Source organism: Panulirus ornatus, chromosome 18, assembly GCF_036320965.1.
Source record: "Panulirus ornatus isolate Po-2019 chromosome 18, ASM3632096v1, whole genome shotgun sequence".
NCBI lineage: Eukaryota > Metazoa > Arthropoda > Malacostraca > Decapoda > Palinuridae > Panulirus > Panulirus ornatus.
This window is the reverse complement of record NC_092241.1, coordinates 46,586,934-46,603,689: the sequence shown is the minus strand read 5'-3', so window position 1 is coordinate 46,603,689 and position 16,756 is coordinate 46,586,934. Positions and strand designations below refer to the sequence as shown.

Below are 16,756 nucleotides of genomic sequence, written 5' to 3'. Positions count from 1 at the left end.
TACACAGCTTTCCATGGTTTACCCCAGACGCTTCACATGCCCTGATTCAATCCACCGACAGCACGCCAACCCCCGATACACCACACCGCCCCAACCCACTCTACTCCCCGCCCTCCCCCCACCCCCCCGCACGCTCAGGCCCCGACCACACAAAACCCCCCCCCACTCCACCCTTTCTTTTCTTTCATACTATTCGCCATTTCCCGCATTAGCGAGGTAGCATTAAGAACAGAGGACTGGGCCTTTGAGGGAATATCCTTATCTGGCCCCCCTTCTCTGTTCCTTCTTTTGGAAAATTGAAAAAAAAAACGAGGGGAGGATTTCCAGCCACCTGCTCCCTCCCCTTTTAGTCGCCTTCTACGACACGCAGGGAATACGTGGGAAGTATTCTTTCTCCCCTATCCCCAGGGATATCCATAAATATCCTCACTAAATGCATAATGTTATCAGTACCCTTATTAAATGCATAATATCATAAATACCCTTATCAAATGCATAATGTTATCAGTACCCTTATCAAATGCATGATGTTATAAATACATTCATTAAGTGCATTTCATAAACACCCTTATCATATGCATAATGTTACAAATACCTTTATCTAATGCGTAAGTTATAGAAACCCATACTTACAGCAAAATGTTATAAATACCCTCCTTATCTAATGCATAATGTTATCAATACCCATCTTCATTAAAAGCAAAATTCTAAATTCTGTGCTTATTTTCCTATTAAGAAATTAAGCCACTGGTAATCATTACAAAAAAATAGGCTTTTGGTATTCAAAGGAAAAACTCTAATAAAATACACTCCATTGACTGTCTTCAAAGCAAATGCTATAGGACAAACCAATTACCTACATACCAATACACCCACAAACTACTTACCAACAAACATGTTACCAATCTATAAACTAATTTTGGATTACTGGCTACCAAGCATCCATGACTAAACAAAACATTCAACAGTTTCAAGCCTGATATCAGCAATCCCAGCTAGCATTTTGAACTCCAATGAACTAATTTTGTTCATGTACAGTAGTCATTTCCATAAAGCACAATCATTTTTTTAAAATTTGCACAAAAATCCAAGACAAAGCTTTCTCTCACTTCTTCAATCTATTCTAAAACTTCATTTTACCTTATAATCAAATGACAGATCAAAAAACTGTTGGGTCAAATACAATTCAATACTAAAGAGTATATGGAACTACTGGTACAAACATGTCCCAATGCCAGACAGCATATGGCATTCACTTCCAGATAAAACAAATAATTGTTCATGAGACAACAAAAAATAAGAAAAGATCTGAGATGTCATCATACTCAACCAATATGGAAACTAACAAATATAAAATCTATCAGTACAACACAGCCAATGTCATCATATTTAACCAACAGGAAACCAACAGTAAACAAATATAATATGCATCAGTAGAACACATGGCCAATATCTATTAATTACAAACATAATTCAGCCTGTATTGTTGACTGGTTGGTAAGGTTATTTAATGGATGTATGATTCATAGTGAGGTGCCTGAGGATTGGCAGAATGTGTGCATAGTGCCATTGTACAAAGGCAAAGGGGATAAGAGTGAGTGCTCAAATTACAGAGGTATAAGTTTGTTGAGTATTCCTGGTAAATTATATGGGAGGGTATTGATTGAGAGGGTGAAGGCATGTATAGAGCATCAGATTGGGGAAGTGCAGTGAGGTTTCAGAAGTGGTAGAGGATGTGTGGATCAGGTGTTTGCTTTGAAGAATGTATGTGAGAAATACTTAGAAAAGCAAATGGATTTGTATGTAGCATTTATGGATCTGGAGAAGGCATATGACAGAGTTGATAGAGATGCTCTGTGGAAGGTATTAAGAATATATGGTGTGGGAGGCAAGTTGTTAGAAGCAGTGAAAAGTTTTTATCGAGGATGTAAGGCATGTGTACGTGTAGGAAGAGAGGAAAGTGATTGGTTCTCAGTGAATGTAGGTTTGCGGCAGGGGTGTGTGATGTCTCCATGGTTGTTTAATTTGTTTATGGATGGGGTTGTTAGGGAGGTGAATGCAAGAGTTTTGGAAAGAGGGGCAAGTATGAAGTCTGTTGGGGATGAGAGAGCTTGGGAAGTGAGTCAGTTGTTGTTCGCTGATGATACAGCACTGGTGGCTGATTCATGTGAGAAACTGCAGAAGCTGGTGACTGAGTTTGGTAAAGTGTGTGAAAGAAGAAAGTTAAGAGTAAATGTCAATAAGAGCAAGGTAATTAGGTACAGTGGGGTTGAGGGTCAAGTCAATTGGAAGGTAAGTTTGAATGGAGAAAAACTGGAGGAAGTAAAGTGTTTTAGATATCTGGGAGTGGATCTGGCAGCGGATGGAACCATGGAAGCGGAAGTGGGGGAGGGGGCGAAAATCCTGGGAGCCTTGAAGAATGTGTGGAAGTCGAGAACATTATCTCGGAAAGCAAAAATGGGTATGTTTGAAGGAATAGTGGTTCCAACAATGTTGTATGGTTGCAAGGCGTGGGCTATGGATAGAGTTGTGCGCAGGAGGGTGGATGTGCTGGAAATGAGATGTTTGAGGACAATGTGTGGTGTGAGGTGGTTTGATCGAGTAAGTAATGTAAGGGTAACAGAGATGTGTGGAAATAAAAAGAGCGTGGTTGAGAGAGCAGAAGAGGGTGTTTTGAAATGGTTTGCGCACATGGAGAGAATGAGTGAGGAAAGATTGACCAAGAGGATATATGTGTCGGAGGTGGAGGGAACGAGGAGAAGTGGGAGACCAAATTGGAGGTGGAAAGATGGAGTGAAAAAGATTTTGTGTGATCGGGGCCTGAACATGCAGGAGGGTGAAAGGAGGGCAAGGAATAGAGTGAATTGGATCGACGTGGTATACCGGGGTTGACGTGCTGTCAGTGGATTGAATCAGGGCATGTGAAGCGTCTGGGGTAAACCATGGAAAGCTGTGTAGGTATGTATATTGCGTGTGTGGACGTATGTATATACATGTGTATGGGGGTGGGTTGGGCCATTTCTTTCGTCTCTTTCCTTGCGCTACCTCGCAAACACGGGAGACAGCGACAAAGCAAAAAAAGAAAAAAAAATTAATGTTATTTGAGGTGCAACTTAAATACTAGAGTAATTTTTACCTGAGAATATTGTCTTTAGTCTAGTGAACAGAACATTTTCATATAATTTTATGTTTCCATTACAAACTTCTTAATAAGACATGTAATAATTACTTTTGAGGTTCCAAGATGGTGACAACAATTCTATGATGGAAACAATCCATACTGGGACCACATCTATGCTGGGATATACATTCCTAAATCCATGCTGGAATGCATGGACAAGATGAAATAAATTACTTTCAAGTCTTAACCTAGGACTATCAGTTCATGATCATCTTAGGAGGAATTGGTAAAGTTTTCCCCTGGACTATACATGTCCTTAAAATTAAGAGAGAGGGAAGAAATGGCACAAAGGAAGGAACTCACACTCATTTCTTTTCTACGCCTGAGTTTTCAACTTCTAACTTCGAAACATTTTCAGCAATGACGTGCAATATTCATAAGATTTCCTTTCCTTTTTCTCAATTCATAATGAGAATGGTGGCAGCATTTTCTACATAAGTATTATAGGTAATTATGTCTATTGTCATTCTGTAATTAATCATCTACATTTGAAATATTATCATACAAAACATCTTATCTTAATACACCTGTAGATTAGCAAAGGGTAGGGTACCTAATTCCCTGGGGCAGATATGCAACTCTTCTACAACAGTTTTAACACCATTTAGTCACCAATCACCAATCCATGAATTTCAGTTCTATCCAGTGGTGGAGTTCATGTGAACAGTGGGGAGAAAACATTACTCTGCATTGTATCCATATGACTGTAGATGAACTTTACAAGCACGAGTAAACAAGAATATTCATTTTGGGATGTTCCCTCAGGAAAAAACAGCTTGTACATTTTTTTCTTTATGTTGGAGGATCCTTTTATGGACAAAAGTCCACATTAAGGCTGAGTCTCAATCTAAATATACAGGTTAATGAAAGGGAAAAGCAAGAGACAAGGAAAAATATTGAAAAATTTTGGAGGAAGTGCAAAATCTATTTTTCAAAATGTGCCAGGTCATAGTTATTGGAAAAGACATGAGAGGGTAGAGAGTTCTAAAACTTTGAGATGTACACAAAAAAAGTTATGAAAATGACCAATCCCTGAGATACCAATGGCCACATGTAATCATGTGACTCAGCAGCTTGCCAAGGATTGCGTGGTCTAGCAAGTGGTGAGGGCACGCAAGCAGTCAGATCTTGATGGCAAAAACCAAAGTATTACCCATAGAAGAGGGAGAGTGAACCAACACTGTGGTATAGGGCAAACAGGTCAAGTCTTAAAGTTAGCCTGGGAGAGTTTAAAGTCGAACTGCTTTCAACTCAACTCTGTCAAGTACTGATACACAGCTAGAGCCAACCCAGGTTTGAAAACATTGCAAGAACAGATTAATCTTTTGTATAAATGAAGCAACTGTTTGGAATAAAAGATGTTTTGACATCTAAACACGACTCCCTGTTTCTTGGAGGCAGACTTGGATACTTCTGTAATGGGGGTTTCGAAGATATGTTGATGTTAAAGTAATACCAAATATGTTCACTGAGTTAACAGGTGGAATTGCAGGACTATCAAAAGCAAGAGGAAAGTTGTGAGGAATTTTCATCAGAGAGATGGGTAAAAACTGGGTCTTGAAGGCATTGAAATTAACTAGATATCCTGTTCACATCTGAGTTAACAGGGAATATTGTGTCGAGACAAGATGCAGATCAAGAGAGAGGAGTAAAATTGAAGGATGTAGTGTTGAATTGTCAGTATAAGTGCATTTGGTTATTCACGGAAGAAAGGAAATCATTAATAAATACAAGAATAAGTGTAGGAGATAGGATAGAATCTTAATGCAGACTGCTGTTAATGGAGAAAGGGGAAAGGTTGATCCATCAACAACTACATAGGAGGCAAGATATAAGGAATCAAAGTGAGAGAGGAAAGTCAAAAAAGAGAAGCTTAGAGATCAGACCCTGATGCCACACCCTATCAAAACTTTGGATGTGTCAAAAGCAACTACATAGGATTCCCAAAAATCTTTCAGGGATGATGACCAGACCTCAGTGAGATAGGAAAAGATATCACCAGTAAATCTTGCCTTATGGAAGCTGTACTGGTGATCAGAGAGAAGACTGTGCAAGATACACACAATGAAAGAAAAGCATATCTTACCGGACTGTAACGCTGACTTGACAAAGTCTTCCAGTTTCAACGTCAATAGGCATCAAAAGTCTTGGCTCTGTTGCTAGAACATATAGGTGTCGCAAGGCCTGAAAAGTGAAAATAATGTATACTCAGAATTTTCTGGTAAGTGGCAAAAGTTGTTTGTGGGAGAGTACAACAATATACCCTAAAAATGTTTCTGCCTGGATCTTTATATTTTGCCACACTGGAAGCACTTACAGTTGTTGGTAATAACACCAGTGCTACACATTTTGAAATAGATTTAATATTATCAAATATATGCTTTACAGAATGAAGCCAGATGTAATATCAAATAGGATTGCCCTGTAGAGGTGAAAATAACTATCTGTTTTAGGGGTTTATAGGTTGTTTCATCCTTACACCATCAGTAATGGAGGGAATCTCATGACGGTCGGCAAACTGAATAATTGAAATCGTCAGAAGTAAAATCACTGCACTTTTATCTTAAGTTTAAACAGAATATGTCATTCAGTTTTTTTTTTTTTTTTTTTTTTGCTTTGTCGCTGTCTCCCGCGTTTGCGAGGTAGCGCAAGGAAAGAGACGAAAGAAATGGCCCAACCCACCCCCATACACATATATATACATACGTCCACACACGCAAATATACATACCTACACAGCTTTCCATGGTTTACCCCAGACGCTTCACATGCCCTGATTCAATCCACTGACAGCACATCAACCCTGATAGACCACATCGATCCAATTCACTCTATTCCTTGCCCTCCTTTCACCCTCCTGCATGTTCAGGCCCTGATCACACAAAATCTTTTTCACTACATCTTTCCACCTCCAATTTGGTCTCCCACTTCTCGTTCCCTCCACCTCCGACACATATATCCTCTAGGTCAATCTTTCCTCACTCATTCTCTCCATGTGCCCAAACCATTTCAAAACACCCTCTTCTGCTCTCTCAACCACGCTCTTTTTATTTCCACACATCTCTCTTACCCTTACATTACTTACTCGATCAAACCACCTCACACCACACATTGTCCTCAAACATCTCATTTCCAGCACATCCACCCTCCTGTGCACAACTCTATCCATAGCCCACGCCTCGCAACCATACAACATTGTTGGAACCACTATTCCTTCAAACATACCCATTCTTGCCTTCCGAGATAATGTTCTCGACTTCCACACATTCTTCAAGGCTCCCATGATTTTCCTCCCCCTCCCCCACCCTATGATCCACTTCCGCTTCCATGGTTCCATCCGCTGCCAGATCCACTCCCAGATATCTAAAACACTTTACTTCCTCCACTTTTTCTCCATTCAAACTTACCTCCCAATTGACTTGACCCTCAACCCTACTGTACCTAATAACCTTGCTCTTATTCACATTTACTCTTAACTTTCTTCTTTCACACACTTTACCTAACTCAGTCACCAACTTCTGCACTTTCTCACATGAATCAGCCACCAGCGCTGTATCATCAGCGAACAACAACTGACTCACTTCCCAAGCTCTCTCATCCACAATAGACTTCATACTTGCCCCTCTTTCCAAAACTCTTGCATTCATCTCCCTAACAAACCCATCCATAAACAAATTAAACAACCATGGAGACATCACACACCATTGCTGCAAACCTACATTCACTGAGAACCAATCACTTTCCTCTCTTCCTACACGTACACATGCCTTACAACCTCGATAAAAACTTTTCACTGCTTCTAACAACTTGCCTCCCACACAATATATTCTTAATACCTTCCACAGAGCATCTCTATCAACTCTATCATGTGCCTTCTCCAGATCCATAAATGTTACATACATATATATATATATATATATATATATATATTTTCCCTCTAAGGCCCAGTCCTCTGTTCTTAATGCTACCTCGCAAATGCGGGAAATGGCGAATCGTATGAATATATATATATATATATATATATATATATATATATATATCACCTCCCCATTTGCGCCCTTCAGTGAAGGGCGCAAATGGGGAGGTGATAACAAGTAGTGGTGATGTGAGAAGGAGATGGAGTGAGTATTTTGAAGGTTTGTTGAATGTGTTTGATGATAGAGTGGCAGATATAGGGTGTTTTGGTCGAGGTGGTGTGCAAAGTGAGAGGGTTGGGGAAAATGATTTGGTAAACAGAGAAGAGGTAGTGAAAGCTTTGCGGAAGATGAAAGCCGGCAAGGCAGCAGGTTTGGATGGTATTGCAGTGGAATTTATTAAAAAAGGGGGTGACTGTATTGTTGACTGGTTGGTAAGGTTATTTAATGTATGTATGACGCATGGTGAGGTGCCTGAGGATTGGCGGAATGCGTGCATAGTGCCATTGTACAAAGGCAAAGGGGATAAGAGTGAATGCTCAAATTACAGAGGTATAAGTTTCTTGAGTATTCCTGGTAAATTATATGGGAGGGTATTGATTGAGAGGGTGAAGGCATGTACAGAGCATCAGATTGGGGAAGAGCAGTGTGGTTTCAGAAGTGGTAGAGGATGTGTGGATCAGGTGTTTGCTTTGAAGAATGTATGTGAGAAATACTTAGAAAAGCAAATGGATTTGTATGTAGCATTTATGGATCTGGAGAAGGCATATGATAGAGTTGATAGAGATGCTCTGTGGAAGGTATTAAGAATATATGGTGTGGGAGGAAAGTTGTTAGAAGCAGTGAAAAGTTTTTATCGAGGATGTAAGGCATGTGTACGTGTAGGAAGAGAGGAAAGTGATTGGTTCTCAGTGAATGTAGGTTTGCGGCAGGGGTGTGTGATGTCTCCATGGTTGTTTAATTTGTTTATGGATGGGGTTGTTAGGGAGGTGAATGCAAGAGTTTTGGAAAGAGGGGCAAGTATGAAGTCTGTTGGGGATGAGAGAGCTTGGGAAGTGAGGCAGTTGTTGTTCGCTGATGATACAGCGCTGGTGGCTGATTCATGTGAGAAACTGCAGAAGCTGGTGACTGAGTTTGGTAAAGTGTGTGGAAGAAGAAAGTTAAGAGTAAATGTGAATAAGAGCAAGGTTATTAGGTACAGTAGGGTTGAGGGTCAAGTCAATTGGGAGGTGAGTTTGAATGGAGAAAAACTGGAGGAAGTGAAGTGTTTTAAATATCTGGGAGTGGATCTGGCAGCGGATGGAACCATGGAAACGGAAGTGGAACATAGGGTGGGGGAGGGGGCGAAAATTCTGGGGGCCTTGAAGAATGTGTGGAAGTCGAGAACATTATCTCGGAAAGCAAAAATGGGTATGTTTGAAGGAATAGTGGTTCCAACAATGTTGTATGGTTGCGAGGCGTGGGCTATGGATAGAGTTGTGCGCAGGAGGATGGATGTGCTGGAAATGAGATGTTTGAGGACAATGTGTGGTGTGAGGTGGTTTGACCGAGTGAGTAACGTAAGGGTAAGAGAGATGTGTGGAAATAAAAAGAGCGTGGTTGAGAGAGTAGAAGAGGGTGTTTTGAAGTGGTTTGGGCACATGGAGAGAATGAGTGAGGAAAGATTGACCAAGAGGATATATGTGTCGGAGGTGGAGGGAACGAGGAGAAGTGGGAGACCAAATTGGAGGTGGAAAGATGGAGTGAAAAAGATTTTGTGTGATCGGGGCCTGAACATGCAGGAGGGTGAAAGGAGGGCAAGGAATAGAGTGAATTGGAGCGATGTGGTATACCGGGGTTGACGTGCTGTCAGTGGATTGAATCAAGGCATGTGAAGCGTCTGGGGTAAACCATGGAAAGCTGTGTAGGTATGTATATTTGCGTGTGTGGACGTATGTATATACATGTATATGGGGGGGGTTGGGCCATTTCTTTCGTCTGTTTCCTTGCGCTACCTCACAAACGCGGGAGACAGCGACAAAGTAAAAAAAAAAAAAAAAAAAAAAAAAAAATATTTTCTTTTTTTTTTCAAACTATTCGCCATTTCCCGCATCAGCTAGGTAGCGTTAAGAACAGAGGACTGGGCCTCTGAGGGAACATCCTCACCTGGCCCCCTTCTCTGTTCCTTTTTTTGGAAAATTTAAAAAAAAAACAAGAGGGGAGGATTTCCAGCCCCCCGCTCCCTCCCCTTTTAGTCACCTTCTACGACACGCAGGGAATACGTGGGAAGTATTCTTTCTCCCCTATCCCCAAGGATTTATATATATATATTTATTTATTTTATTTTCTATTATACTTTCTCGCTGTCTCCCGCGTTTGCGAGGTAGCGCAAGGAAACAGACGAAAGAAATGGCCCAACCCACCCCCATACACATGTATATACATACGTCCACACACGCAAATATACATACCTGCACAGCTTTCCATGGTTTACCCCAGACGCTTCACATGCCTTGATTCAATCCACTGACAGCACGTCAACCCCGGTGTACCACATCGATCCAATTCACTCTATTCCTTGCCCTCCTTTCACCCTCCTGCATGTTCAGGCCCCGATCACACAAAATCTTTTTCACTCCATCTTTCCACCTCCAATTTGGTCTCCCTCTTCTCCTCATTCCCTCCACCTCCGACACATATATCCTCTTGGTCAATCTTTCCTCACTCATCCTCTCCATGTGCCCAAACCACTTCAAAACACCCTCTTCTGCTCTCTCAACCACGCTCTTTTTATTTCCACACATCTCTCTTACCCTTACGTTACTCACTCGATCAAACCACCTCACACCACACATTGTCCTCAAACATCTCATTTCCAGCACATCCATCCTCCTGCGCACAACTCTATCCATAGCCCACGCCTCGCAACCATACAACATTGTTGGAACCACTATTCCTTCAAACATACACATTTTTGCTTTCCGAGATAATGTTCTCGACTTCCACACATTCTTCAAGGCCCCCAGAATTTTCGCCCCCTCCCCCACCCTATGATCCACTTCCGCTTCCATGGTTCCATCCGCTGCCAGATCCACTCCCAGATATCTAAAACACTTCACATCCTCCAGTTTTTCTCCATTCAACCTCACCTCCCAATTGACTTGACCCTCAACCCTACTGTACCTAATAACCTTGCTCTTATTCACATTTACTCTTAACTTTCTTCTTCCACACACTTTACCAAACTCAGTCACCAGCTTCTGCAGTTTCTCACATGAATCAGCCACCAGCGCTGTATCATCAGCGAACAACAACTGACTCACTTCCCAAGCTCTCTCATCCCCAACAGACTTCATACTTGCCCCTCTTTCCAAAACTCTTGCATTTACCTCCCTAACAACCCCATCCATAAACAAATTAAACAACCATGGAGACATCACACACCCCTGCCGCAAACCTACATTCACTGAGAACCAATCACTTTCCTCTCTTCCTACACGTACACATGCCTTACATCCTCGATAAAAACTTTTCACTGCTTCTAACAACTTTCCTCCCACACCATATATTCTTAATACCTTCCACAGAGCATCTCTATCAACTCTATCATATGCCTTCTCCAGATCCATAAATGCTACATACAAATCCATTTGTATGTAGCATATATATATATATACATATATATATATATATATATATATATATATATATATATATATATATATATATATATATATATATATATATATATAAATATATATATATATAAATATATATATATATATATATTTTTTTTTTTCTTTGCTTTGTCGCTGTCTCCCGCATTTGCGAGGTAGCGCAAGGAAACAGATGAAAGAAATGGCCCAACCCACCCCCATACACATGTATATACATACACGTCCACACACACAAATATACATACCTCCACAGCTTTCCATGGTTTACCCCAGACGCTTCACATGCCCTGATTCAATCCACTGACAGCATGCCAACCCCGGTATACCACATCGATCCAATTCACTCTATTCCTTACCCTCCTTTCACCCTCCTGCATATTCAGGCCCCGATCACTAAAAATCTTTTTCACTCCATCTTTCCACCTCCAATTTGGTCTCCCACTTCTCCTCGTTCCCTCCACCTCCGACACATATATCCTCTTGACCAATCTTTCCTCACTCATTCTCTAAATGTGCCCAAACCATTTCAAAACACCCTCTTCTGCTCTCTCAACCACGCTCTTTTTATTTCCACACATCTCTCTTACACTTACGTTACTTACTCGATCAAACCACCTCACACCACACATTGTCCTCAAACATCTCATTTCCAGCACATCCACCCTCCTGCGCACAACTCTATCCACAGCCCACGCCTCGCAACCATATAACACTGTTGGAACCATTATTCCTTCAAACATACCCATTTTTGCTTTCCGAGATAATGCTCTCGACTTCCACACATTCTTCAAGGCTTCCAGGATTTTCGCCCCCTCCCCCACCCTATGATCCACTTCTGCTTCCATGGTTCCATGCGCTGCCAGATCCACTCCCAGATATCTAAAACACTTTACTGCCTCCAGTTTTTCTCCATTCAAACTTACCTCCCAATTGACTTGACCCTCAACCCTACTGTACCTAATAACCTTGCTCTTATTCACATTAACTCTTAACTTTCTTCTTTCACACACTTTACAAAACTCAGTCACCAGCTTCTGCAGTTTCTCACATGAATCAGCCACAACTGCTGTATCATCAGCGAACAACAGCTGACTCACTTCCCAAGCTCTCTCATCCACAACAGACTTCATACTTGCCCCTCTTTCCAAAACTCTTGCATTCACCTCCCTAACAACCCCATCCATAAACAAATTAAACAACCATGGAGACATCACACACCCCTGCTGCAAACCTACATTCACTGAGAACCAATCACTTTCGTCTCTTCCTACACGAACACATGCCTTACATCCTCGATAAAAACTTTTCACTGCTTCTAACAACTTGCCTCCCACACCATATATTCTTAATACCTTCCACAGAGCATCTCTATCAACTCTATCATATGCCTTTTCAGATCCATAAATGCTACATACAAATCCATTTGCTTTTCTAAGTATTTCTCACATACATTCTTCAAAGCAAACACCTGATCCACACATCCTCTACCACTTCTGAAACCACACTGCTCTTCCCCAATCTGATGCTCTGTACATGCCTTCACCCTCTCAATCAATACCCTCCCATATAATTTACCAGGAATACTCAACAAACTTATACCTCTGTAATTCGAGCACTCACTCTTATCCCCTTTGCCTTTGTACAATGGCACTATGCACGCATTCCGCCAATCCTCAGGCACCTCACCATGAGTCATACATAACCTTAAATAACCTTACCAACCAGTCAACAATACAGTCACCCCCTTTTTTAATAAATTCCACTGCAATACCATCCAAACCTGCTGCCTTGCCGGCTTTCATCTTCCGCAAAGCTTTTACTACCTCTTCTCTGTTTACCAAATCATTTTCCCTAACCCTCTCACTTTGCACACCACCTTGACCAAAACACCCTATATCTGCCACTCTATCATCAACACATTCAACAAACCTTCAAAATACTCACTCCATCTCCTTCTCACATCACCACTACTTGTTATCACCTCCCATTTGCGCCCTTCACTAAAGTTGCCATTTGCTCCCTTGTCCCACGCACTTTATTTACCTCCTTCCAGAAAACCTTTTTATTCTCCATAAAATTTAATGATACTCTCTCACCCCAACTCTCATTTGCCCTCTTTTTCACCTCTTGCACCTTTCTCTCGACCTCCTGTCTCTTTCTTTTATACATCTCCCACTCAATTGCATTTTTTCCCTGCAAAAATGCATCTCTCTTCTATATATATTCTTTTTTTTTCTCTCTTCCCCTTTACACACATTCGCCACCTCCCACATCAGCGAGGTAGCATCAAATATATATATATATATATATATATATATATATATATATATATATATATATATATATATATATATATATTTTTCTTTTTTTTTTTTATACTTTGTCGCTGTCTCCCGCGTTTGCGAGGTAGCGCAAGGAAACAGACGAAAGAAATGGCCCAACCCTCCCCCATACACATGTATATACATACATCCACAAACGCAAATATACATACCTACACAGCTTTCCATGGTTTACCCCAGACGCTTCACATGCCTTGATTCAATCCACTGACAGCACGTCAACCCCGGTATACCACATCGCTCCAATTCACTCTATTCCTTGCCCTCCTTTCACCCTCCTGCATGTTCAGGCCCCGATCACACAAAATCTTTTTCACTCCATCTTTCCACCTCCAATTTGGTCTCCCTCTTCTCCTCGTTCCCTCCACCTCCGACACATATATCCTCTTGGTCAATCTTTCCTCACTCATTCTCTCCATGTGCCCAAACCACTTCAAAACACCCTCTTCTGCTCTCTCAACCACGCTCTTTTTATTTCCACACATCTCTCTTACCCTTACGTTACTCACTCGATCAAACCACCTCACACCACACATTGTCCTCAAACATCTCATTTCCAGCACATCCATCCTCCTGCGCACAACTCTATCCATAGCCCACGCCTCGCAACCATACAACATTGTTGGAACCACTATTCCTTCAAACATACCCATTTTTGCTTTCCGAGATAATGTTCTTGACTTCCACACATTCTTCAAGGCCCCCAGAATTTTCGCCCCCTCCCCCACCCTATGATCCACTTCTGCTTCCATGGTTCCATCCGCTGCCAGATCCACTACCAGATATCTAAAACACTTCACTTCCTCCAGTTTTTCTCCATTCAAACTCACCTCCCAATTGACTTGACCCTCAACCCTACTGTACCTAATAACCTTGCTCTTATTCACATTTACTCTTAACTTTCTTCTTCCACACACTTTACCAAACTCAGTCACCAGCTTCTGCAGTTTCTCACATGAATCAGCCACCAGCGCTGTATCATCAGCGAACAACAACTGACTCACTTCCCAAGCTCTCTCATCCCCAACAGACTTCATACTTGCCCCTCTTTCCAAAACTCTTGCATTTACCTCCCTAACAACCCCATCCATAAACAAATATATATATATGTATATATATATATATATATATATATATATATATATATATATATATATATATATATATATATATATATATATATTTTATTTTTTCTTTGTCGCCGTCTCCCATGTTTGCGACGTAGCGCAAGGAAACAGACGAAAGATATGGCCCAACCCACCCCCATACACATGTATATACATACGTCCACACACGCAAATATACATACCTACACAACTTTCCACGGTTTACCCCAGACGCTTCACATGCCCTGATTCAATCCACTGACAGCACGTCAACCCCGGAATACCACATCGATCCAATTCACTCTATTCCTTGCCCTCCTTTCACCCTCCTGCATGTTCAGGCCCCGATCACACAAAATCTTTTTCACTCCATCTTTCCACCTCCAATTTGGTCTCCCACTGCTCCTCGTTCCCTCCACCTCTGACACATATATCCTCTTGGTCAATCTTTCCTCACTCATTCTCTCCATGTTCCCAAACCATTTCAAAACACCGTCTTCTCCTCTCTCAACCACGCTCTTCTTATTTCCACACATCTCTCTTACCCTTACTTTACTTACTCGATCAAACCACCTCACACCACATATTGTCCTCAAACATCTCATTTCCAGCACATCCATCCTCCTGCGCACAACTCTATCCATAGCCCACACCTCACAACCATACAACATTGTTGGAACCACTATTCCATCAAATATACCCATTTTTGCTTTCCGAGATAATGTTCTCGATCATTATTAGTCGTGTGTGACGTAATCTGTGCTCTATGTCGTGTGGGGCATTTTACCAGGGATTTTCGCCCCTCCCCCACTATGATCCATTTCCGCTTCCCATGGTTTTCATCTTGCGCCAGATCCATTCCGATATCTAAAACCACTTTACTTCCTCCACTTTTTATATTCAAACTTACCTACCCATTGAGTCTTGTGGTGTCCATGACACCTCTGTCTTATGATTCTCAACCTACTGTACCTAGACTCCTTACATTCCTCTCTTACCTTTGTACACTCTAGTCTGTCAGTGTCTCATTTTGTTTGTATTCTGAGCTAGGTGTTCACTCACACTTTACCAAAACTCAGTCACCAAGCTTCTGCAGTTCTCACATGAATCAGCCACAGCACTGCTCTCGTGCGAGATATAATCAGCGAACAAACAATGACCTCACTTTCCCAAGCTCTCTCATCCCCAACAGACTTCATTTTTGCCCCTCTTTCCAAAACTCTTGCATTCACCTCTCTAACAACCCCATCCATAAACAAAGTGTCGCTCTGCTCATCTGACCTTGGAGACATCACAACACCCCTGCGCCAAACCACATTTATGGGAACACTGTCTGTGTGTCATATCCATGTATGATCACCTACGCCCCTAGTCTCCTACACGTACCACATGCCTTACATCCTCGGATAAAAATTTTCGTCATACCGTCGTTGTCACTTTCTAACAACTTTGCCTCCAACCACATATAATCTTAAATACCTTCACATGCAGTATATACTCTATCACACTATCTATGACATCAGCACATGTGTTTGACTTGATGGCTGCACTTATAATTGCTTCTACTCAGCAGAACTCTGTACATTCTAGATGATCCATGAATTTGTAGTCGTTCCTGTAGTATTATTATGTGTGTGCTTAACGTCTGATGAGTCATAGTTTACTTGTGCTAGTGTTTTCCACTCGAGAACGCATCTTTCCCAATCCTGTCTCAATAGATTAATATCTCCTTGTCATTTTATGCTGAATTCATCATCGTTTCACAACTAAGAGAGATAATTCGACCTCGCTCACTCGTGACTCAGGTATTCTCGTACGTTGCATCCGTTCTCATCTTCCCTTTTGTATCAATCTCATTTCCCTACGCGCTCAAGAGAATCTTTGGATGCTATTCAATTTGACATATACTAAAATCGCCACTACCTTTGTGCCAATGATGATCAATCTGCTAGTGTGCGCACTTGGATCACATCAGAGATTCTTGTCTAATGTAAGCCACACAGAGCACTGACTCCAGTTAGATTTCTAAGCTAGTTCGGTTCTTGTATCTTATGGCATATGTAGAGATGTTATCTATATCCATAAACTATAATCTAAAGCATTTACTGCTGTGTGAAGATATCATATGTGAGGGCTCAACTCCAGATATACTGTGAGATTCCCCATTTATGGCTGTTTCTTGTTACAATGGCCAACTATTGTCATAGCACGTTTGTTTCTGTGCTGCATACACTCCACAGAATAGCTCGCAGACATTCGCGCACTCTTCATCCGTTGATTGACTCATTATCTAAAAGTACAATATGAGTTGTAGATAACCTTACTAAACACAGTCAGTAACTAGACTCAGTATTGTAATCACCTGTTGATATTAATGTAGTGAGGTATTCGCACTGCTTATAGAATGATCTAATCGATCTGCCTGCTACGTCTGCTGCTCACTTGCTCGGCTCTTTTTGTGCTTCATCTTGTACTGCATGGAGAATTAATCAACTACTCTCTGTTATATCTTCTGCTTACATGTTTCGCCAAATTGAGTATTTCGCCACCGCTGTTAA

General features: G+C 41.4%; 1 protein-coding gene across 1 annotated transcript in view; it reads right to left on the bottom strand.

Moving 5' to 3' along the window:
* Positions 1-16,756, bottom strand: part of shtd (anaphase promoting complex subunit 1) — a 596,397-nt gene that overhangs the window by 370,224 nt on the left and 209,417 nt on the right. Inside the window, exon 17 of the mRNA XM_071673058.1 lies at positions 5,268-5,365. Coding sequence (XP_071529159.1) covers positions 5,268-5,365 — 98 coding nt within the window. The remainder of the gene's footprint in view (positions 1-5,267; positions 5,366-16,756) is intronic.